We start from the raw sequence: 24,825 nt of genomic DNA on the forward strand, positions 1-24,825 counted from the left end.
ATGATGATGATAACAGCATTTATATAGTATATTTATATATAGCACATATTACATATAAGTGTGTGCCAGGCACAGTGTTAAGCACTTTACAAATATTATCTCAATAGATCCTCACAGCAACCCCGAGAAATAGATGCTACTACTATCCCCATTTTACAGTTGATGAAACTGAGGTAAATAGAGGTTAAATGACTTGCCCACAAGTCACATAGCTAAGTGTCTGAGGCCAGATCTGAACTTAGGTTTTCCTGTCTCCAAACCCAGTGCCCTACCCACTGTCACCCAGTTGTCCTTTAAAAATTCAGGAGACAAAAAAGTTCCCCAGTCTCATCTTTCACCTGTAGATGTATTATTGTTATCATCATCATCATCGTTATTTTGGTGGATGAACATCCAAAAATAGAACAATCCAAAGATAAGTAGTTATTCCTATTTTCCAATCAACATGGAGGCCATAGCCAGCCAGTTAGACCAAAGCTCTGGTAAGATGACAGAGGCAGCTTGGTACAGTGGAGCAACTGCTGGAATCATGGTGACTGCGGGCACCCTGAGTGTGGGTGCCAGCCCTGACACTAAATAGCTGGATAATCTTGAATAAGTCAGATCCCCTCAGGTTTCTATATCTATAAAACACCAATTTCACAGAATTATCTGAAGAAATTTCTATTGAAATGTGAGAGCCATGGTTAATTCCAATCTTCAAATACCCTAAACTTAGCCAATCATGAAAAAACAATGGGTTTGTGTTGGTTAGTTTAGCCCTTAAAAAGCAACCACAGTCTACCACGGGATCTTGGAAAGAGTGTTGTGGGCTGGTGAGACACTGACTTTACCCTGCCAGGGCAGCCCCCCATGACACTTCTAGTGGAACAATGGGATGCTGGGGGCTACTTCAGGGCCCGAGCAGGGTGGTTCAGTGGAGGCCTAAGAGTCCCCATTCATTGCACCAGCTGGAATTGCCACTCTTCATATCTAGGTGGCAGGCTCTCCACACCAACTTCTCCAACATCTCTCCTTCTGCCCAACAGAGTCCATGTTCTAGGCCACTCACAAATATGGGGCCAGCAGAAAAGGAGGGTCAAAAACTACCAGACAGCCAGCACACCACTTGGAGAAACTCTAGAGCTCCAGGCCACAGCTGCTTCTCCTCAAGATACATGCCTAAAAAAATGCTCCCTCCTAAACAGTAAGATCCACTGCCCCTTGCTCCCCACTGTGGAGTGTTACTTACAGGCACCAAAATCTGTTTGCAGCCAGCAGCCAGCACTGTGTCTTGAAGCATCCTGTCTGAAATGCCACTGAACAGTGTGTGCCCAGGGGGCAGGCTGGCCAAGTGCATGTTGAAGAGGCGCTTCAGTTCACTTAGAGTGAGCACAAATTGCCTCTGAAAGGTGGCCTCCACAAAGGCCCTCAGTTCCCGAGCCATAGGGGCTTCCCCACAGCCCGTTGGGGGGTGCCCATTGAGGGTGTCACCTCCAGCAGCTCGCACAGCAGGGAGCCCATTGACCAACTTGTTTCTGAGGCTGCCACAGGTCGAGGTATCCATGGGCTCCTCCTCCTTGTCACCTTGTTCTTCCTCCCCCTCCTCTTCACTCACTGGCTCCTCCTTGATGTGCACGCCAGATGAGGCCTGCATTGCCTGCAGCTGCTCCTTCTTCCCCTGCAATTCCCGTTCCAGCAGCAGGTGGTTCTGTTGGGCCTTGACCTTGGCTGCTTGGACTCGCTGATCCCCAGAGACCACCATAACAGGCACTACAAGAACAGACAGGCTGCTGCTCAGAATGAAGAATCCCATGTCTCAGGAGATGGGCACTTCAAGGCCCAAAAGCTGAGCCCTTCTGACTCAATTACAAATTCATTTGAAAAAACTGTCCCAGAGTGAGAGTTGGCTGCAGGGGAGAAGGCTGAGGGGATAGATAGCTTGAATGTAGTACAAAGGAAGGGTCATTTCTCAGCATTTCCCAAATAGTAATAAAATTAAATCCAATGGAATTCTACAAGCTCCCAGGAAATAAATACTCGGTGAGAGAGAGTGAGGGCTGGAGGTCGGGTGTGTCTAGCCCTTCTTAGCCTTCACAGCTACAAAGGCCTCTGCCACTTAAGCCAGTGTAAGCCAGCTGCTGCCAGCAACAGTGACAGGAAAAAAAAAAAACAACAAAAAACCAACACAGTTCCCAAGTTGTGGGGAGAGGGAGAGGACAAAGAGCACTGACTGTGGAAGTTCAGATTTCTACTTGTGTGACCTGGGAGACACCTGACCTCCCAAGGCCTCAGTTCCCTCATCTGTAATGGGACTAGATGGTGTCTGAAGCCCCTTCCAGCTTCTACAAGGGTCTACAATCCTGAATGCCACTTGCACTGTATTGTGTCTACAGGACAGTCTGCCGACACAATCCTGGCCAACCCCTCTAAAGGAAGGCAGGAGAGAGGGTACTGATCCATTTCACTATTCACATGCCAAGCCTTCTCTGTGTACTGGGATCTGGGCCCTGGCTTCTGGCCAGGCCCTCAACTCAATTTTCATGCCGAACCTAGGTTAGCAGCCAAGAGATTCAGATTCCCCTCCCAGAGGAGGCAGAAGGGACAAGGAAAAAAAAGCAGGAGAAAAGTAACAGGTCAAAACCTTCCCCAAGCACTGCCCACGTAGCATCAAGCATCAGGAACAAAGGCCTTTGGGAATTACCTCTTCCACATCCCTCCTCCCAAACCAGTCCACAACCTCACAGTCTCAGCCCAGATCCCTGTCTCTATCTCCTCCAAACAAACCTGATTGTCCTTCTGCAGTCTTTGGCACAGTCTCTTTTAGAAGACTATAGACTTTCTCTAACCTGAAATGGGAAAAAAGCACCAGGTTAAAAAAGACCTTTTTGCTTAAAGCTTCTCTCATCTCTTAAGCAGAGGTGCTACGACCCTCAGACTCCTAATAAATTCCTCAGGTTATCCAGAAAAAAGGAGCCTCTAACTTCCAACAGTAGTGTCCCAACCACCCTCCCCACCCCTCCCTAAATCGCTTGGGCCACTCATGTCAGCCTCTCCTGCTTGCCTTTTCCCTGCAGTCCTCTGCCCTACACCTTCCTACTCTTTCTCCATTCTGTGCCCATCTTCCTCCCAACTTCCAACCCCGAGTCCCCCAGTCCATTCCCTTTAGTTCCTCTCCAAAAGCCAGGGCTTCTTAACTTTCAAGCTCCCTACTCCCTCATCCCTCAGCCAATACCTCCTCTAACATCACCATTATGGGAAAATACAAGGTCTGGACCTTGGTTCTAGGTGCACAAATGGTTTATCCTGCCCCTGGACCATGAAGCTGTCACTTGAGCAGCAGGGATCAGCAGGTTTTCCTTTAGCAGGGAGGAGGATGTGTATGTATTCCTGCACATTCTGCTGGCCTCCCACCCCCCACCAGCATTACCACCACTCTTAGCAAGTGTAACTTACTTAGCCTGGATGCCCATCCACAGCATATGTTGCCGCTGGACAACATCTGGATGCTTTTTGATGAAGTCCTCATCATAAGGGAGCAAGAACTCCCAGCCCTTGTTGATCCTCACCACAGCCATGTGCTCCAGAAAGTCCTTCACATCCTCTGCACAGAGCTGGGACCCAAAGGCACAACGGATTTGGAGAAAAGCTGGGATACCAGATTTAGCCTCTGGATGGGCTTAATTAGCCCACTACCTTAGATCCCTGAAGTCTTTTGTTAACTGGTGCTTTTCCCTGAGTAAACCATACTGATTCCCCCTCTCTTTCCCCAGATTGCTCTAACAGCCTTAAGGGAGAGCCTCAAGAATAGGCTGACTGAGGCCTTCGACACAAGCAAGTCACTTAACCCCACTGCCTAGCAAAATTTAAAAAAAAAAAAAAAATAGGCTGACCGAGATGAAAAGAAGCCATGAGGTAAAAGGGATGAAGCGAGTGAGACAGACCCACCAAATACTGCTCAGACATTTATTAGCAGTGTGACCCTGAACAAATGCTTAAGTTCCCTGAGGATCAGTTTCCTAACTTGCAAATTAGGGATAATCATTATCATAACATTATCATATAGATGTGAAAATTATGTGATAATGCATGTCAAGTACTTTACAAACCTTAAACCACATAAAAAGTCTATGAGTCTTATGATGACTACCATCTCAGGGATCCTGTCACTAGTTCCATGGGCAGCTGACCCAAGGTGGGGTCATCTCTACTTGCCTCCCAAGAGGGAAGGAATAGTCAGATCTCTGGTTACCTGTCTAGCCTAGTGCTCCCCTTCTTCCTTTCTCCCACTGCTTGGGCCCAAATCTGGGGGTGGGGGCCCACCGCGGCTTAGGAAACAAACACTTACTTTTGTAACTGTTGCCACCTCTTTCCTTACTACCCAGCGGCTCTGTGTGAACTTCCACATCTGGGGAAAAGAAAGACAAGGGCTTCCATATGTCCTACGAGCTCTGCGAAGGCTACCAAGCAGAGACAAAAACACAGCTCCCCAATACCCAGAGGGCTGCACAGAGAGCCCTCGGGGACAAGAGGGAGGCATGCTTCTGGTCTCCTTTGAAGAATGGATGCCAGAAAGTCTTCTACAAACCATAGTAAAAACACAGCCCACAGCATCCCCAACTACCAGAAGCTTCCCTTTCATATCTATATCACTCTAAGCTCTCCATATCATTGATATTGACAAGAGGTGTCCTTATGGTGGCTGGGAGTGTAAGGGTGGGAGCCATCTCCCCTTCTATCACCACTCCGCTCAACCCCAAACTCCACCTAAGAGGACTTGCATCCAGATCAGTAACTCACCCTGCCCCACCTCCACCCCTAGAATTCTTCTTTAATGAGAATTCCAGAAGGGGCTGAACATAGAGTAAGTAATTTCAAAGGCAAGTAGCATTCTTAAAAGGCACAAATAAGGCCCATCTTTTAACTCTCACATTTCTTTCTCCCTGCCTGTCCATTCCCACCTCTCCACTTGCTACCAACCCAAAGCCTTGCTTCAGCCTGCTTGAGAGTGAGTCCTGAGTTAAACCAATCCATAACCTGGGTGAAACAGTGTGGTGAGGGCAAAAAGTACAACGGACAGAAGCAGAAACCTGGGGTGAAGTCTCAGCTCTGTCACTTACTCTCTATGCAACCTAGTTGCCACATCTGTAAAATGGGGCAATAGCCCCGTAATCAACTCAAAGGTTTGTAGGGGAAATCAAGCAAGATAAAGTAGGTAAAGCACAACTATAAATTGCTATATAAAGTCAAATATACTTTTTTAGTAGGAGGTGGGGGAGAAAGGATCAATCCATCAGTATGAATTTCTCTACTACAGAGATTCATAACCTTAGGTTCATGAAAGTGGTGAATAATTTGGTAACTATATTTCAATGTAATTGGTTTCTTTTGCATCCCAAGGCTTTGCGAGACTGCCAAAGGGGTCCCTGACACAAAAAAAACTTAAGAATTCCTGCTCTGGAATAAAAATGGGGCCCAGAATAAGTGAAGTAAAGGCCAGTGAAGGAAGTTCCAGGATTAGCGAGGACCATCCAAGTAGAGGACAGTGAACCTGAAATATAGGTTTGCCCCTTCTAGCCCAGGGGCAGTGCACAGGAGAAACCCAGCTCTTCCAAGAGAGGCTCCACATCAGCTCTCTTTTTGCCAATCTTCCCCTCTGTTACTTACAACAAAGTCCCGACCCCTACAGAGTACTTCCGCAGGCACCCCACTGTGAGGACTGGAGCTGTCCTTTGGGTACAGGATGTCACTGCCAACAAGAAACCAAATGGCAGCAGATGTCACAGGAATCCAAGGCAAGGGGATGCCTGAGACCAGGACTAGCAAACAGCCACGTTCATCCTAGCTCCAGACCACCCCATCTGAGATAGGACAACACCCTCTTCGCTACATCTTGGCCAGCCCCTGGCTCCTCATCCCAGTCTGGAAACTATTTACTTGGGATGGAGGATATACCAGGCGAGCAGGTAGAACTGAGATTCCTCTTCCCCCCAAACCCTTTCATTTCCTGTGGGACTCTCAAGCCCTAGGACTGCTGGATACTTGGCAGACCACTGGACCTTGCTCAATAGCTCAGGGTAATTCACTTCCTAATAGCACAGGTTATCAGCATCGCAGATAGTCATTCTCGCCTCTTCCTCTGGACCCCACTGTATAGCCCAAGAGGACACAACATAAATACGCACTTGTTACATGAACAAACAAACATACCTCTTCACAACCCAGTTTCCCTGCACCAGCATCGCCACCTGCTGGATGCAGCGCAGAACAGACGTTGAGTCGGTTCCTAAGCCCAGCAGGCTCATCAGGTTGGCAAAAGGCATGACCTTCACTGAGACAAGAAGACAAAGGGTTCCATAAAGCAGCCAGCCAGGAACCCTGGATAGTGCACAGCTCCCCAAAATGGAAACCCAAAGGGAAGGCTTTATGTCTATGGACTTTGATCTACCAACACAAGTTCATCAAGCCAAAAAGGAACCAGCCAGTGCATCAGGCAAGGGACTCGAACCTAGGTCTTCCAGGCTGCCTCTCTCTGGGTCTTAGACCAGAAAGTTTCCAGCACCTGCGAAGGTCTCCTATACAACCCCCAGTGTCCACATTCACCGACAATGAGCCAGGGAGGTCAGCCTTCCAGCCTAGAGAGCTCAGGCTCTTCCAGGTCTTTTAGTTTTCAGAGCCTATGGAGTCTGGTGTCGGGGACCCAAAAATCAGACAGACTATACTTGTTTTGATGACTCCTCAGGGGCCCAGAGTTGGGAACTAGCATGGGCAACGAACAGGTTGGTGAGGAAGAACAACGAAATACAGACATAACCTCCTATGCTGTGAGGACGGGGGTCAGAAAGAGGGTGGTGGGAGGGCACGAACCATTCTTCATCAGTATCTTAATCTGATCTGCCAAAGGCAGAGTCCTCAGCTGCGCCATCGACAGGACATTGCTGGGAGCCATAGGTTTTTCTCTAAGGGGGAAATAACAAGATCTTTTAGAGATATGCCAAGCCATGGGCAGCCCTGATATATCACAGGTCATGCTGCATCAGAACCACAGTTCAGGCACAGGGGTACTCACTTCTCTTCCTCGATGTTCGGAGGCATTAACATCATCAAGTACTCACTGTGAACAGAAAACCACAGACAGTGAGAAATAACTCCAAGGGTTTTCCCCCTCCTCTCTTCCCTCCCAAACCATAAAAACACAAGACAGTTTGCCATCGAAGGCACAAGCTCAGGACCAAAAGTAAAATGTAACAATCGGACTGTCCAAAATATGAGCCACCCGAGTTTCCCCGTCCCACGGCCTGGAAGAGACCATGTACCCTGCCTGCCCTGTAAAAATCCATGGTGGCAGGAGTACGGAGAGATGCTGCCCTCACAGGATGTATCTCCTGGGGAAGTTGTACCATAGGAGATCTGAGCTAGAACTTTTTCCCACATGTCAGCCTGACTTACTCCTTTTTCACTCTGGCAGAGGGAGATCTCACCTTGGAGATTTAACGAGCTCTGTGTTCTCTGAGATCCCAGGGCCCTGGCACAGAAGATACTGGCGTTCATGCTCAGATCGGCTGTCCTGGAGAGCACAACAGACAGGCTAAGCCTTAACATACCCCTAGAGAAGATCCAAGTTAAGACTTCCGGGCCCAGAATTTATTTTTTTAAGGAAGTGGGGTGGGGATGAGGACACTCCACGAGGTCTGAGCCTGAGATTCTGCTTACAATTCTTGAAGTCACTAAGAGACCATGAAAGCCCCCACAATGTCAGACCTCTGTCTACACTAGAGGTCCACAAAGCATATATGACATGAAGATGGGTCACCATATTGATATATCACTCCCAAAATCTACCTGTATTTTCCAGAAAGGGCATGATGGCACCTCCTTTTCTCTCCACACCCATACCCAAGTGGCCAGGAGACCCAGACAAAGTCCTTTTCCTGTTCCACAGTCGCCCTAGTATGCAGCACCATGTTTTTTGCACATGAATACTTAATAAGTGCTGCTTCATTCATTCATCTGTCTTGCCACCATGCAGGAATTTCTGCCACAGGGCCTCAAACCATTCTGATTTGGGGCTCTCTTCTGGCCCAGTATTTGAGGAAAGCCTAAGCCACCATACTTCACTCTTACTTCCTACTCTCCAGACAGCTCAGTCTCATGGCTGTACCTTTTCCTTCCCAAGTCGTCCCCTTGCCCCTCTCCAATTCTGGAACCAGACATCATGATCAAATCAATTCTGTCCTCATTCCTGGATGGTGTGCTAATCAACTCCCCTAAAGACCCAACTACCATCTCTGTAACTTCACAGAAAAAAGTGCCCCTCCCTAGCAACTAGTTCCCTGGATGTGTTGGAGAGGAAGTATTTGCTTTTATATTTGTATCTCCAGGAAATAAATCCCCTGGTAAACACTTAAGAAAAGTTTTATCATTCACTCATTCTCCTAACCTGTCTCTCCAATGAAATATCTCATGCTCTAAAATTACTCTGTCTAAATTAGGCAGAGACCAACATCTTATACCATATACCAAAATAAAGTCAAAATGGGCACATGATTTCGATATAAAGGCTGATACTATAAGCAAAAAGAGAGAGCAAGGAATAGTTTGCCCTGTCAGATCTATGGACAACAGAAGAATTTATGACCAAACAAGAGACAGAACATTATGAAATGCAAAACAGATAATTCTCGGATACATTTTTTTTAATTTTTTATTTTTTTTAAGGCAATTGGGGTTAAGTGACTTGCCCAGGGTCACACAGATAGTAAGTGTCAAGTGTTTGGTCTGAGGCCACATTTGAAGTCAGGTCCTCCTGACTTCAGGGCTGGTGCTCTATCCACTGCGCCACCTAGCTGCCCCCCAAAACAGATAATTCTGATTACACTAAACTGAAAAGTTTTTACACAAATAAAGCCAATGCAACCAAGATTAGGAGAGAAGTAGAAAACTGGGAAAAAATTTTTGCAACGAGTATCTCTGATAAAGGTCTCATTTCTCATATACATAGAGAACTGAGTCAAATTTCTAAGAATATAAGTCATTCCCCAATTGATAAATGGTCAAAGGATACGAACAGGAAGTTTTCAGAGGAAGAAATTAAAGCTATCCATAGTCATGTGAAAAAATGCTCTAAATCACTATTGATTAGAGAAATGCAAATCAAAACAACTCTGAGGTACCACATCACACCTATCAGATTGGCCAACATAAAAAACAGGAAAATGATAAATGCTGGAGAAGATATAGGAAAACTGAAAGACTAATACATTGTTGGTGGAGTTGTGAAATGATCCAATCATTTTGGAGAGCAATTTGGAACTATGCCCAAAGGGCTATAAAAATGTGCATACCCTTTGACCCAGCAATACCACTTCTAGGGCTGCATCCCAAAGAGATCATAAAAATGGGAAAAGGACCCACATGTACAAAAATATTTATAGCAGCTCTTTCTGTGGTGGCAAAGAATTGGAAATTGAGGAATTGGGAAATGGCTGAACAAGTTGTGCTATATGAATGTAATGGAATACTATTATGCCATAAGAAATGATGAGCAGGCAGACTTCAGAAAAACCTGGAAAGGGCAGCTGGGTGGCACAGTGGATAGAGCACTGACCCTGGAGTCAGGAGGATCTGAGTTCAAATCCAGCCTCAGACACTTGACACATATTAGCTCTGTGACCCTGGGCAAGTCACTTAACCCCATTGCCTAGCACAAAAACAAAACAAAACAAAAAGCCAGTTAAGGTAATTTTAAAGGGGCAGCTAGGTGAAGTAATGGATAGAGCTCCAGCCTTGGAGTCAGTAGAGCCTGAGTTCAAATCTGGCCTCAGACACTTGACACTTACCAGCTGTGTGACCCTGTGCAAGTCACTTAACCCTGACTACCTCACAAAAAAAAACAGCCCTGAAAAGATTTGTATGGACTGACGCTGAGCGAAATGAGCAGAACCTGGAGAATATTGTACACAATAATAGCCACATTGTGCGATGACTAACTTTGATAGACTTAACTCTTCTCAGTAATGCAAGGATCTAAGACATCTCCAAAAGTCTCATGATGGAAAATGCTATCCACATTCAGAGAAAGAACTATGGAGTTGGAATGCAGATCAAAGCATACTATTTGCTCTTTTTTTTCCTTCTGTTTTGTTTTGTTTCCTCTTTCTTGTGGTTCCTCCTATCGGTTCTAATTCTTCCTTACAACATGACTAATGTGAAAATGTTTAATAGGAATGTATATGTAGAGCCTATATCAGATTGCATGCTGTCTTGGGGAGGGAGGGGGAGAAAAGTTTAAAACTCAAAAGCTTATGGAAGTGATTGTTGAAAACTAAAAATAAATTAATTAAAAAAAGAAAAAGAAAAAAAACAATGGATCAAAACCTTTGTGGACCATTTTTGAAACACTGACAACCATTGCTCTCTTCTTCAATACAAGAGAGCACTTATATCCAACCTCTTCTCTAAAATCACAGGATCACAGAATAAACATGTAGTCCAACCTCCTCAATTTTATAGATAAAGAGGCTGAGGAGTTAAGAGGAGTTAAATGACTTTCTGAAGGCTGAAGTAGTAATGAGTGGCAGAGCCAGAATTTGCACCCACTGTTCTGACACCAAATTCAGCCCTCCTTTCATTGTCCAGACATACTGTGATTCCCACCCTAGAATCCTATGTAGCAGAAATGATCCTCAGAGAAACTGAGTCACATCATAGATCAGTGACAGTTCTCTGACAGTCAGAACATAAACCAAAGGACTGGACTGCAAGCAGGGCCCTCACAGCTGGCCAGGTGAGCCCTTGACTCACTTCTAATTGTAAGCTTGGACCCTTTCCATGGAGCCCTCTTTTACCCTCTTTTACCCAAACATCTACAGAGTCCTCACCCGCAGGCCATAGTAGTGTAGGTGCACCCATGGCTCTTCTGCATGCTTCTTCTGGAGAAATTCATAAGACTGAACTCGCCGCTGGCGAGCCTGTTCTGACTCTGGTCGAGAGAAACGCACCTGTGATAGGGAAGGAAAGAGTGCATTGCAAAGGCTGTAAGTCCTGGCACAAATCCCTCAGTGACTTGTATAAACCTGCTTGCCACTTGCTTTTCCTTGCTTTTCCTTCCTTGTATTAATAATACAATTCAAAGCCTATCTCTGCCCAGAAAATTTTACAACTAAGCCCACTCTCTCATCAGCCACCACAGCCCACTCTTTCTCTTCAAAACATGTAGACACGCAGTCAACTACATGATCTAATAGAAAATATCTCCTCAATTAGACCACGAACTTAAGGACAGGGGCAGTGTTATGTAGGGGAAAGAGTCCACAGAACCCTGTTCAGCTCCCAACTGTTACACTACACCTTGCCTGGGACTGTGGGTAAATCAGTTTTCTCATCTGCACAAGAGGATTAAACTAGCTAAGTCCTAAGGTTCTACCAGCTCTAGAAGTCCAAGGCCTGTGAAAAGATATCTCTGCCTATCTTTTAAATTACACCAACACGTGCCCAATAACAGAAGCAGTCGCATTTCTATGGTGCTGCAAAGTCAAAGCCTCCCTTGGTCCTCATGACAGCCCTGTGAGGCAGACTGATATGAACGGATGCTGAGTGAAGTGAGCAGAACCAGAAGTATTATTATTCTCCTTTAAAATATATGCGAAATGAAGTTTAGAGAGAAGTAAACAGCTCAAAGTGACAAAGACCAATAAACATCTGTCATGTGGCCCTGCGTGCCAGGAGCTCAATGCTGGACTGCTGACCAACTTTTCCTCTAACTTACTCTCAATTTACCCTCAGGATCTCACCCATGTGGCAGAGATAGAGCATGGTACTGTTAGCATGGCACCTTTCACAGCTGAAAATAACTGAAGTTAAACTAGAACAGGGATTCTTAACCTGAGGTCCATGAACTTAGGTTAAAAAAAATCCTGATAACTGTACTTTTGATATAACAGTTTGATAACTGTACTTTAATAATTGTTTCCTTTGTTATTTCGTTGCATTTTATTTAATGCATTTAAAAACATTCTTCTGAGAAGGGGTCCATAGGCTTCAGACTGCCAGAAGAGTCTAGGACAGAAAAGGTTAAGAAGCCTTGATTTTTAAAAAGATCAAGGGATTCATTCTGGGTGACCCAGCAAGTTAGAAGTCTTCTTCCAGTCCCAAATTCTTTCTGTTGGACTTCATTTTTTACAGACCCGCAATCCTCTCCCTGATTCTGCTACAATCGGGCCCTACAGGAGTCCCAGCAGCCCTGAGGCCTCGGAAGTACCGTAATTTGCTTGATATCTTCTTCAGCTTCATCCTGAGAAGAGTCCCCAGCTGCAAAAAGAAGAATCATAGAATATTAGAGCTGGAAAGGACCTTAAAGAGCTGATCCAATCTTCCAAGCATTTGCTAAATGTCTACTAAGGGCAAGGCAATGTCCTAGGCAACGTAACCATCATATAATACGGATTTCTGATACACTTCATTCAGAAGGAAAAACACCTCTTCCTATTGCACAAAACCAGTTGGGAAATGATTTAGCACTCTGCAATTTGGAGATTAAGAAATTGGAGACCAAAGAGGTCTTTGGTCAGACTGAAAGTTATAGGCAGTACCAGGATCAGAACTCAGGCCACTTCGCTCAGTTCAATGCTCTTGACACTGGGCTATAATCCCTGGTAAGGAATCGGTTCATGATTTTCAATGGGCTGACACTGCCAATACTGGGGCAAGGGAGGCTAAATGACAGGCCCAAATCAAAAGCAAATAGTAGTATTACAATCTTGAATAATAATGATATTTGTGTAGCACTTTAAGGTATACAAAGTGCTTTACAAATATTATCTCATTGGATCCTCACAACAATCCTGGGAAGTAGGTGCTATGATTCTCCCCAATTTATAGATGAAGAAACGGAGGTAGACAGGTTAAGTGACTTGCCTAGAGTCACATAACTAGTGAGTGTCTCAGGTTCTATTTGAACTCAGGAATTCTTGACCCCAGGTCCATACAAAGTCACTACACCATTTAGCAGGATAGGTTAAAAACAAAAACAAATTATATCATCAGCTTCTGAACAACCAAGAGCCCACTGCAACATTACGCGGCTATTTCTTCATTTTTTTTCCTCCTGTTTTTCCCCAGTGACTTCTACCCTCCCCCAAGCAAGTTCTTGATTCTCCCATGTGATGCTCAGGTTTCCAGGGCCCTGCAGCCCATCTTATAGAGGAGAGGTAGGAAAAGGAGTGTTCACCTTCATTGGCTGCCTCTCTCTCTCGGTGCTTGGCATCGGCTTTATCCAGGTAGGAGAAGCTGGGCCGCAGCTGCAGGATGCCGTGCAGAGGAGTCAAGTGAAGTTCGCCTGGCAGAGGAAGAGGGACTCTCCCAGGGCTCTCTAGGGACTGGCCTCCTCCCCAAACCACTCCCAAGGTCAGGTCTAGGGAACCTCATACAGGACACGCAGAGCAAGCTCCCTGCACTGGCTGAAGGTGAAGCTAAAGCCAACTTCCCAGACTCCAATCCCTGGACCACTCCCTCCCTTGGAACTAACCTGTTCTAGATCCTCATTTTTTCCCCTGCTCAATCAAGGAAGGGCTGAGCTAAGAAAAGGGATTCTCATAGCAGGTCTGACCCTGACTTCTCAGGGCAGCCTGTCCAAGGAGCAGGGATGGTCACAGGGTATGTGTGCAATCCACAAGCACTGGTTAGCTGACTGAATGAGTCTGCTTGTAGGTGGGTTTAAAAAGCTGGGTCCTTAGGAGGACCACATAATCACAAGATGTTATAGCAGAAAGGACCCTAGCAGATCAGCTGGTTCCAACCCCTTCATTTTTCCTTTATTAGCACTGTGAACCTCAGAGAGAAGTTTAAAGTCCTATACTTAGTTAGGGGCAAATATATGTTCTTTATTCAAGGAGTCAAATTAGAAAGGAGCTCTTGAGACGAATCAGACGTATCTTGCTAATATCTAAACTTCTGAAAGAGATTTGAACCAGATACAAATCAAAAAGCTTTTATGGGACCTGATCTGATGGGTAAACTCCTCTGTCTACAGGACAAAGACTTCTTCCCTCCTTCCCCCTACTCCCTGCCCAGGAAACAGCTTCCAACCCCAATCACCTTTTCTGTAGAGAGCAGCAGCATAGCGGGAGGTGTTGCTTGTGGTCTGTGAAGAACAGAACGTCTGTTTGTCCATCAACTTCCTGGAAATACAGCAGGAACCTATGGTTAAAGAGTGGAAGATGGGAAAAGCAGGGAGGACAAGAACTTTCCTTGCTCAGGATAGGAGAATTCTCTATAAGGAAGTGACCTGCCCCCTTCTCAATCCCTACAGAATCCAGTCTTGTGGCCAAGCATAATAATTGCCGGTATTTATGCGGATGTTAAGGTTTGGGATCTTACATACATTATCTTATTTGGTCCTCACGACAATCCTAGGAAGTAGAAAGACTTCAGTGACTTCCCTGGGGTTACATAGCTAACAAGTGTCAGAGACAGGACTAAGAAATGAAGTGCTGATTTGGTGGGCATTGTTCAGAAGGCAGGTGGGCCACCTAAAAGGAGCCTACACTGAAAAAGTTTGGTCTAGAGATTTGAAGGGAGCCCATGAAGCTTCAGAGCAGCCTCCTGGGAAAATCATGAAGCCAAAGAAGCAGAGGGCAATCCCCTGAGCCAGCAAGATGACCTACGTGGAATAGGTGCTCGTCTCATCTGTGCAGGTGCCATCTACATTGAGTGCTATCTGCTCCCCTTTGCTTCGGCAGTAGTTGGGATTCATAGTGTCAATAGCCATTTCGAGCTCCACCTGCAGGCAATCATTTCAAGTTAAGAACATTCTTAGTTATGAATGGCTCCAAGCACTATGTCCAGAGGGCTATAAAACTGCATACCCTTTGACCCAGCAATACCACTACTAGGCCTGTATCCCCAAGAGATTTAAAAAAAAAAAAAAGAAAAAGGACCTATATATACAAAAATATTTATAGCAGCTTTCTGTGGTGTCAAAGAATTGTAAATTAAAGGGATTCCCATCAATTGGGAAATGGCTGAAAAATCTGTGGCACAGGATTGTAATAAAATACTATTGTGCTATAAGAAATCATGAGCAGGATGGTTTCAGAAAAACCTAGAAGACTTATATGAATGGATGCAAAGTGAAGTGAACAGAACCAGGAGAACACTATGCACAGTAACAGCAACACTCTATGATGATCAACTGAGAGTGACTTAGCTATTCTCAGCAATAAAATGATTTAAGACCATTGAAAAGGGTTTATGATGAAAAATGCTCTCCACTTCCAGAGAAAGAATTGATGGAGTCTGAATATAGATTGAAGCACACTTTTTTTTTTGCTTTATTTTTCTTGACTTTTTTTTTGGTCTCTATTTTCTTTCCCAACATGGCTAATATGGAAACATGTTTTCCATGTCTGCACATGTATAATCTATATCAAATTGCTTGCCTTCTCAAGGAAGGAAGAGGGGAGGGAGGGAAAGTTTAGAGTTCAAAATTTTTTTAAATGTATGTTAAAAATTGTGTATGTAATGGAATTGAAAAAAAAATCTAAATGGAATAGAAAAAATATTTTTTTCCATCTATATGGAATTAAAAGTCCTAATTTTTAAAAAGATGATTTCAAGAGTAGCTGCATCATCCTTTGGGGAAGAGGAGGAAGAGGGAGTTTCTTATTTTCACATAGTAAAAACACACTAGGGACAAATGACCTCTCAGACTATGACTTTCCCATCAGTCCTTCCCAGCCTCAGGTTTTCTCTACTGCTGTTCCTTGCCCTCAGAACCAGAAGACCTGAGCCCAACCTACAACTTCAGGACTGAACTCATCCCCACCTGGCCCTTAGCACACAAACACTCAGAGCCGGCAGGGTCTCTTGAATCTTTGAAGGCACTAAGAAAAGAATTACAGCAAGTAGCCTTCTACACACCTGCAGAGAGAGACCTCAGGCCCCTCAACAAGAGGAAAGAACATCTTGAAAGGTGTAACGCACAACATGAGCTGATTGCACTTACTCACTAACCAATTTTTCCTAAATGCCTACAAAAGAGCTTCAGCTCCAGCCCCTCTACTGAAACTAGTCTCTTCGATGTCAGCCAACCATTTGTCAAATCTAATGACCCTTTCTCTCAGTTCTCCTTCTTGCTGTCTCTACAAAATCAAACACTAACCATTATACCTCCCTGAAATTCTGCATCTCTTGACACCTAAGATGCTGCTCTAGAATCTCCTTTATTTATTTTCTGTGTCTTTAACATCCCCTCTTCTCCCTTGTCCTACCCCCTAAACGGAATGAGCAGCACAGATTCTGTTATCAACTTAATATCTTTCCCTCCAAACTGGCTGTTCTTTCTAACCTTCCTCCCTTTGAGAATGTCACACTGCCAATCTCTCAATATGGAGATCAGCTTTGCCTCCTTTCCCTGGACCCCATAATCCTGATCTCTTGCTTCTATTTCTACCGTCTACCCTTGGCCTCCTCGCTGTTCTATTCCCACTGCCATCTCCCTAGTTCAGTACCTCTTTACAACCTGCCTCCTTCAGACTCAGAACTGGTCTCCTCTTCATATAGAACTGTTAGCAAATCTAATTACATTATCTTCATGCTCAAAAATCTTCATTGGCTCCCCAACGGCAAAGTCCAAACTCCTTAGCCTGGCACGAAAGGCCCTCTACACTCTGACTGGAATCTTTGATAATACATAGAACTATGCTCCAACCAAATTGAATTATTCACTTTCTCATCTCTCAATTTCAATTATAATTATGATTATAATTATAATGATGGTAGCTAACATTTATATAACACCTAGTATGTGCCAGGGATTGTGCTTTCAAGACTCAATTAAAATACTTTCTCCTTCCTGAAGCTTTCCTTGGTCTCCACCTTCCCAGAAGTAACTTCTTCATTTGAACTCCCATAGCACTTAGTACATTCTGCCTTGTGTTATACTCATTAGGTAACTCTCTCAACATTTATTAGGTTGTAAGCTCTTTTGAAATTAGTGATCATGTTTTAATTATCTGTGACCCCAAAGCACATAGCACAATACCTGGTGTGTAAGGGGGACTAAATATTGCTCCATCCTAAGATACCCTCTAAATTCAGCCTTCTCTTTTACTATCATTTATTTCCTTTCCTCAAATGTCTGGTCCCACCAATTCAATTCATATTTTTCAGTGAAACTGAGACTGGGAAGGAAGATGAAATAACCTTCTTGACAGAACCCAAGGAGTTCTTTGAGCTTCTATCATGAGAATTAACTCCTAGAGACCCTAATATTAGGAGCTCAGGATTCTTGCTAATGTGCTTCCTCCCTAACCCCCAAGTCAGGGTCCTATCCTGCAAGTCAGGGTCCTATCCTGGGGTTGCCTTTTCTTTCTCTCCTGAATCCTCTCCTCCCAAATCTGGACCCTCCCTCTACATCCAACTTTAGCTTCCACTCTCTTCTCCAATTTCCTCCCCACCTTCCCAAAATATAACCAAATGGCATAATCCTACTTTTTGTTGCTTTGGTTTAATTTTGGCTGACAGGTGAGGGATGTCATCATATGTCATCGAGGCTGGGCGGACAGGGTACTATAGAAGGAAAATACGAAACGGTGAGCTACCTCTCCAGTTTCATTCCTTGCCACCCAACCACCACCACCACCACCACTACCACCATTCTACCACCCCCAAATTAGGCTGAAAAACTTGGGCTGGGGAGAAACAGGAAACTCCTTGTGGCACTAAGGAAAAGGGAAAGTCAAGACAGAAAAGAGTAAACACTACCTCTTACTAAGTCTTCAACAACCCCACCCCCACCCCCAGCTCCATAGCTACCACAATCTAGAATCTCAGCAGGGAAAGTTTAAAAAGTAAATTATTTTACAATGATCTGGGAGGTCCTAGTGGTACATGATGTGATATAGTGAATCCTTTATTCATTAGTGCAAAGCCTTACTTCTCTTCAACTTCATTTACTTTCTTACAGACAATGGGTACATGTTTTCTGCATGACCAATGTATGAAACCTGCCCCTGGCCTGGACCCAGAGAATTGCTATTTATATCCTGGGGCCCTTGTAGCCACAACTTCAATGATGGCAGGATCAGAACACTACCATGATTCACAATGAAGGAAAATGAAAGGGCACAAATCAGCTGGCACAAAATAAAGCAATCCAGAATGCCTCCCAACTTTTCTTTCTTTTTCTTTTTTGTTTTTGGTTAGGCAATGGGGTTAAGTGACTTGCCCAGGGTCACACAGCTAGTAAGTGTTATGTGTCTGAGGCCGGATTTGAACTCTGGTCCTCCTGAATCCAGGGCCAGTGCTCTATCTACTGTGCCACCTAGCTGCTCCTCTCCCAACTTTTCTCAACCACAGGGGTCTAGTTTTGGGGAAAAGCATTGGGTTAGATACTAGGAAACCTGGGTTCTCACCTTAACAATGCTATGAACCAGCTGTATGACACCTGGATATAACACTTAATCTCTCTGGGTCTATTTTTTTTTTTAATTTGCAAAATGGTGATACCAACCCTACCTACCTCATAAAGTTATTGTGAGGATAAAGTAGAACAATGAATCAAAGTAGATGCACTAATTCAAAGAAATAACTAACACTATTTTCAGTTCACTGCCTAGTTTCTCCAGTCTGGATGAGGTCTTACAAAGCCTATAGTCTGATAAACACACTACCCTACATGGAACCAAAGGTAGAAGCCATCTTAGGACAACTAAATCCCAGGATGAGGAAACAAGAGTTATTTTCTAAAACTTCACTCAAACAACAAGACAACTGAGCTGCCACTTCCTGAAACCATGGCTTATAGCCATCCCAAATAATAGGCTGAGCACTGGGAATCCAGAAGGGGAAGTAGAGTGAAAGGAATAGAAGAGATAGTAAGAAGCAGCTTCCAGCAAGGGTACCTTTTACTTTAACAATTCAATCCAGTACCACCTCCACCCCCAATCCTATACCTTCTGTGTTCAGTACCTCTCATACCATGCTTGAGCACTGATGCTGGCCCTTCTCAAGCAAAGAGAGTGGGGTCTTTGAGTTCTAACTAAAGTTCTGCCACTGACCTAGCAGGCAACCCCAAAGGTTCAATTTTCTTTTATAAAAAGAGAGAACAATAGCCTAGCCACCTGCGCACACAAACAAAAAGAGCCTAAGATTTCAAGGCACCATGTGCTTTGAAGAGCATAAAAATTACACTCAAGGCTGGTGTATGATCACACTTTTAAGGCAACATTTTATAGCTTTCTTCCTCCACATAATTTTCAAAACTTCAATTCCTATAATTACCTGAAATAGGTAGAGCTTCTCTGCAAGGCTTTTGGCCAGGTATACATCAATCTGAAGAGAGAAAGATAACAAAAGACTTTACCAATCCAGGGCACTCAGAGACTAAACAAATGCATATGATGGTGAGAGAGGGGTTCACCTCCTACAAGAAGCAGGGAGGGATACTCCATGCACCATGCCCAATTTACCTCTTGTACAACTGGATCATTTTCTTCATTGGCCATACTAGGATGGGCAAACAAAAGCCAGTCCTTCTGGGGGCACAAACTGAAAAAGAGGGAAATTGTTTAGCTTTAGGAAAAAGTCAAGTACTCTTTCCTACTCACTCAGGCCTGACCAAGTCAAATCAATAAATGATTGTGAAGTTCTGCTATGTGTCAGAACTGTGTTGGGGGGATGAGGGGAAATGGGGAGATACTATCTTTGCCCTTAAATATCTTACATGCTAGCTATGGAGACAACAATCAATCAACAAGGATTGATTAATCTCCTGCTATATGCCAAGTACAAAAATGAAACAGTCCTTACTCTCAAGAAGCTTACATTCTTTCAAGAGAAACCACATGTATTTATGTTAAGTAAATACAAAGTACATACATGGTAAATACAAACTAACAGGGCAGGGAGGAGTGACATGGATGGGGAAAGGTCTCATGTAAGAGGTAACTCCTGAGCTGAGCTACTAAGAGGTAAGATGAGGAATAAGTGCCTTCTAGGTACAGGTGACATACTATGCTTTGCATACATAGTATGCAAATAGGTACAAAGGCACAATAGGCATAGGTACAAAGCCAGGAGACAGGGCATCACATGTGAGGAACAGGAACTGAGACAGGAGATGGAATATTGTGCATGAGGAAGCACATGAATACAGCTAGAAAGGTAGGCTCGATCTAAACTGTAAACAGAGGGTTTAATTCCATTTAATCCTAAAAGTGATTGAGAGGTACAGGAATTTCTTGAATACAAAAGAGACACATACATTAGACCTGTGCTTTAGGAAGATTACTTTGATAGATTAAAAAGGTCCCATGCACATCAAAATATTCATAAGCAGGACTTTTCATAGTAATAAAAGCACTAGAAGTAGAGGCTCACTGAGTAGAGAATGGCTAAGCAATGGCAAGAAAAATGTCATGGGATATAACTGTGCCATAAGAAATAATGAATGTTGGAGCAGCAGATAGAGCACTGGCCCTGGAGTCAGGAGAACCTGAGTTCAAATCTGGCCTCAGACACTCGATACTTACTAGCTGTGTGACCCTGGGCAAGTCACTTAACTCCAATTGCCTCACAAAAAAAAGAAATAATGAATGTGAAAAATTCAGAAGAATAGGAAGGTTTATATGAATTGATGCAAGGTGAAGAAAGCAGAACCAGAAAGCAACATACATTGTAACTACAACATAAATGAAAATAATAAAACAAAACTGAATGCTATGTAAACATAATAACCAAAGAAGAATGCCTATGTTGTCAGACGTGGATCTTTTGTTTAGTGCTGCTAAATTGCTTGTTTCCCCTTTCTTTTTATTCTTACAAACTCACAAGTGGTGGTGGTAGGGGAAATAGAGTGAAATATTTGAAAATGAAAGTGATGTAAAAAAAACCTCAAAGATATCCTCATTTTTAAAAAGAGGACTATCACTTTGACAGTTGCACTGAGGATGGATAGGAGAGTAGACAAGTTGTACACACACAAAACCCTTCCACCTATCCTTCAAGGCCCAGCTCAAATGCTTCATCTTCTTGAAGTCTTCCCTGATTCTTTCCTAGCTGGAAATTATCTCTTCTTCATCTGATGTCATAAAGCACTGAACCCCCTAAAACGTACTTGTCCTAGTTTAATATTTCTCTTAAAGCCCTGTTCTAATGCCCTGTTATGTCATGAACACCATCCTGATTTTTCAAAGACCTTGGCAGCTAGGTACAAACTCTAGCCCTATCACATTGGACAAGTTGTGACAGCAGATGCAGTCTGTCATGTGATAAACACGCTAGCTACCCCTTGATGCAAAGAGCCCACTGCTAGGCATGATAGCCCAAGGATACCAAAGACACAATGTAAGATCATATATACACCAAAATATTCACAATGGTACTTTTTGTATTAAGAGAAAACTGAGTGTGCATCAACTAGGGAATGTTTGAACAAACTGTGGCATATGAATTCAATGGAATAGTTCAGCACTAGGCCAAATTACAAATACAATGAATTCAGAGAAACAAGGGAAGGGAAGACAATACAGAGTGATTGTACCCCATGAAACACCTTCAAAAAGTCTTCAAATCAACTCTCTGATAAGGGTCTAATATCATAGATATACAGGGAACATTGATCATTTTTCAGGCCTACAATGCATTTGTTCTTCACCTCTCTCTGCCTCACAGAATCTCTTCCTTTGAAAACCTAACTCAAGGGGCCAGCTAGGTGGCACAATGGATAGAGCACCGGACCTGGAGTCAGGGGGACCTGAGTTCAAATCTGGCCTCAGACCAAACACTTAACACTAGCTGTGCCACTCTGGCCAAATCATTTAACTCCAATTAGCAAGGGAAAAAAAAAAAAAAGAAATACAACTCAAGAACCAACTTCCAAATGAAACCTTTCCCGATCCTCTCAACTATTAGTATTCTCCATCCCAAACTACCCTGTACTTAACTACTTTGTATTTATTCTCTTTATATTTATACTGTATATATGTGTGTTTACTTGTGGTTTCCTCTTCAAAGATTGTTTCTTTCTTTGTATCTGTTTCTCCAGTAACTGGTACATAGTAAGCATTTAATAAATTGCTTGTTCTCAAAAGAAAAATTACAAATTATTAGCCACCATATTAAGGAATTCTCTAAACTACTAATATTAAGAGAAATACAAATCAAAACAACTCTGAAATTTCACATTATACTCAGCAAATTGGCAACGATGACAAAACATGAAAATAGTCAATGACAGAGGCTGCAGAAATCCAGGCACACTAATACAATGCTGACAGAGCTATCAATTAGTTTAACCATTCCAAAAAGCAATTTGGAATCTTGCAAATAAAATGACTAAAACACTTTTACCCTTTGACCCAGAGAATCCACTCCTAAGCATACAACAAAGGAGATAACTGACAGAAAGGTTCCATATACTCCAAAATATTTCTAGAAGCATTTTTTGTGATAGCTAAGAATTGAGACTAAGTAAGTACCCATCAATAAGTGGTAATTAAATAAATTATGATACACTGATGTAATGGAATGTAAGGGAAAGCTACATATAATATCAAGTGTCTTTTATGTGGTAATTTGGTTTTTTTTTTCCCTTTTCTTCCTCTTCCTCATCCCCACCCTCTCCTTTATTCTTTGTTATTAGAGAAGGCTCTCTGAGAGTGGGAAGGAGAGAAGCAGGGGGAATGTTGATGATGTAAAAAAGAAAGCTATCAATAAAAATCTATCACTATCCACACCTTTTGCCAGAGATCTCACTGCCAGACATATACTCCAAGGATATCAATGATAAAAAAAAAAATAGCTCTCATATCCACCAAAATATTTACAGACACATTTTTTTTTTTTTTGCAGTAGCAAAGAATTGGAAACAAAGTAGATGCCCTTTCATTGAAAAAGAGCTAAAACAAGTTGTGGTACATGAATGTAATGGTATATCACTGTGCTGAAAGAAACAATAAATAACATAAATACAGAGAGGTATAGGGATATTTATAGGAACTAATGCAAAGTGATATAAACAGGTATGGGGATATTTACAGGAACTAATGCAACGTGATATAAACAGAACCAAGGAAATAAATGTCAATGTCAATGTGAAAGAATTATTGAAACTGAATGCTATGAAATTATAACCACACCTTATTCCCCAAAACGATGAGAATGAAGCTATCACCTTTTTTGCAGAGGTGGGGGGGATGATGGGTGTGGGGTATGAAGCCCTAGTAGAGGTGGGGGATGATGGGTATGGGGTGGGAAGCCTCATCTCGTGTTATACTTGGTTGTCAAATTGGTTAGTTTTGCCAGAACTATATTTTCTCTTCAATCTTGGTGTTGGATAAGAGCGAGGAAGTGCACCTCCCTCTTTTCTTTGGAAAACTGGGAGACTAGGGGAGCAGAACATTGGGAATGCTATCAGACATGTTTCCTCTATCAGTTTTACTTAACCTTTTTGTTTAAATATTATAAGAGAAGGCTCATTGGGTGGAAGGATAGGATGGTTTATCTGGAAATGGCTGTGATAAGAAAAAGCATCAATGGAAATATGAGGGTTTGTTGTTGCTGCTGTTGTTTAAAGAAGGCTAGCTAAGTTTTGAGAGGTGCATCACCAGTATGACCATATGATGATGAACTTTTTGGCCGTATCAACTCAGATGGATTACAGATTTGCTGAGGCAGAGGGAGCACCCACATAGAAAAAAATCATAGCTCAGTCAAATATCTACATATAGGTCTTATCATCTACAAAAAGGAGTGTAAGCTCCTTGAGGACACAGACCTTGCCTTTTTATTTTTAGCTTCACAGTTGGCACTTAAGAAATGAATGAACTAGAGAATACAAGACCAAATAAAATCAAGTGCACAATTGTACGTTACACATACTTCTATAGGGAGTAAAGTGCTCCAAAGGAAAGAAGATATAATGGTAAAATGTTACCCCCTCTGCTCTTCTCTTTCTGGGTTTATGTTTGGATATTTTTACCTTTCTCCTGCATAGTCAACCCAATGCACCACCTCTGTGACCACTTTTCCACCCATCCTAGCCAGGCAAGCCTAAGCTAAAGTCTTTTCCCCTTATTCAAAAGAAACAGGCCCTTCCCAGCTTCATGAACACTGTCTCAAAAGGGATATTAAAGAGACAGAGGAAGACTGGAGAGCACATACCTACCTGCCCAGATGGGCAGATGTGGGTTTGCCCTGGGAGCAGTACACCAACAACCAGGTACCCCTCTCAAATGTCAGTACCAACTGAAAGAAAAAGAGTCATGAAGAATAATTAAGAAAAAAAACTAAACAAACCACAAAACACAGAACGCAGAACATCCTATCCACTGCAACTCACAGAAATTCACACCCAAGCCATTGCCCTTCTAGTCTGGGGCTCCAGTCACTTGATTTAGGCTTAGACTAGTCAGGCAATGAAACCAAGCCAACTCTAAGTTACCATGAATGGAGAATTTACAGCACGATACCAAAGATGGAGCAAGCTATGGTTTAGTGATGCTGAGATCTCAAGAAAGGAAGTAGATCTTCTTCCTGCTATTCTCATAAAAGCCAGGGATCCAGAGTTGAGGTCAGATTATCTTGCCCCGGTCTCCTCTGATTCTCACTTACAAACCTAAATGCTTTGCTAGGGAGGGTGAAGAATGAGGAATTTCTACTATTACTCAACACTTGAAAACCAGGCAAATATTTTTAAGTAATCATCAAAACTGAAACGGGCCCAGGGAACTAATTACTAGTCAGTAATCCCAAACTCGGAGATTGGACAAAACATAGCTCTTGAAGGTTAAGAGCAGATGTGTACATGTACTTTGGAGTGAGGGGCCAGAAATAATGAAATCTAAG

General features: G+C 43.2%; 1 protein-coding gene across 6 annotated transcripts in view; it reads right to left on the minus strand.

The window, feature by feature from the left end:
• LOC114051930 (DNA-directed RNA polymerase III subunit RPC5) overlaps positions 1-24,825 on the minus strand; it is a 32,970-nt gene that overhangs the window by 6,828 nt on the left and 1,317 nt on the right. For 2 of the 6 annotated variants that reach the window (XM_027874342.1, XM_027874344.1), the window contains exons 2-19: positions 24,146-24,225; positions 19,449-19,527; positions 19,261-19,311; positions 17,470-17,547; positions 14,643-14,758; positions 14,074-14,156; positions 13,208-13,315; positions 12,239-12,288; positions 10,860-10,979; positions 7,461-7,546; positions 7,049-7,093; positions 6,847-6,938; positions 6,190-6,310; positions 5,647-5,728; positions 4,328-4,387; positions 3,436-3,593; positions 2,767-2,828; positions 1,232-1,752 (exon numbers count right to left, since the gene is read on the minus strand). In XM_027874342.1, coding sequence (XP_027730143.1) covers positions 1,232-1,752; positions 2,767-2,828; positions 3,436-3,593; positions 4,328-4,387; positions 5,647-5,728; positions 6,190-6,310; positions 6,847-6,938; positions 7,049-7,093; positions 7,461-7,546; positions 10,860-10,979; positions 12,239-12,288; positions 13,208-13,315; positions 14,074-14,156; positions 14,643-14,758; positions 17,470-17,547; positions 19,261-19,311; positions 19,449-19,484 — 1,869 coding nt within the window. In that variant the 5' untranslated portion in view covers positions 19,485-19,527; positions 24,146-24,225. Of the gene's footprint in view, positions 1-1,231; positions 1,753-2,766; positions 2,829-3,435; positions 3,594-4,327; positions 4,388-5,646; positions 5,729-6,189; positions 6,311-6,846; positions 6,939-7,048; positions 7,094-7,460; positions 7,547-10,859; positions 10,980-12,238; positions 12,289-13,207; positions 13,316-14,073; positions 14,176-14,642; positions 14,759-17,469; positions 17,548-19,260; positions 19,312-19,448; positions 19,528-24,141; positions 24,226-24,825 lie in introns of those variants that run through there. The other 4 variants (XM_027874343.1, XM_027874345.1, XM_027874346.1 and 1 more) reach the window with 4 other exon arrangements.

The sequence above is a fragment of the Vombatus ursinus genome, unplaced genomic scaffold (assembly GCF_900497805.2).
Source record: "Vombatus ursinus unplaced genomic scaffold, bare-nosed wombat genome assembly UNPS02014807.1, whole genome shotgun sequence".
Taxonomy (NCBI): domain Eukaryota; kingdom Metazoa; phylum Chordata; class Mammalia; order Diprotodontia; family Vombatidae; genus Vombatus; species Vombatus ursinus.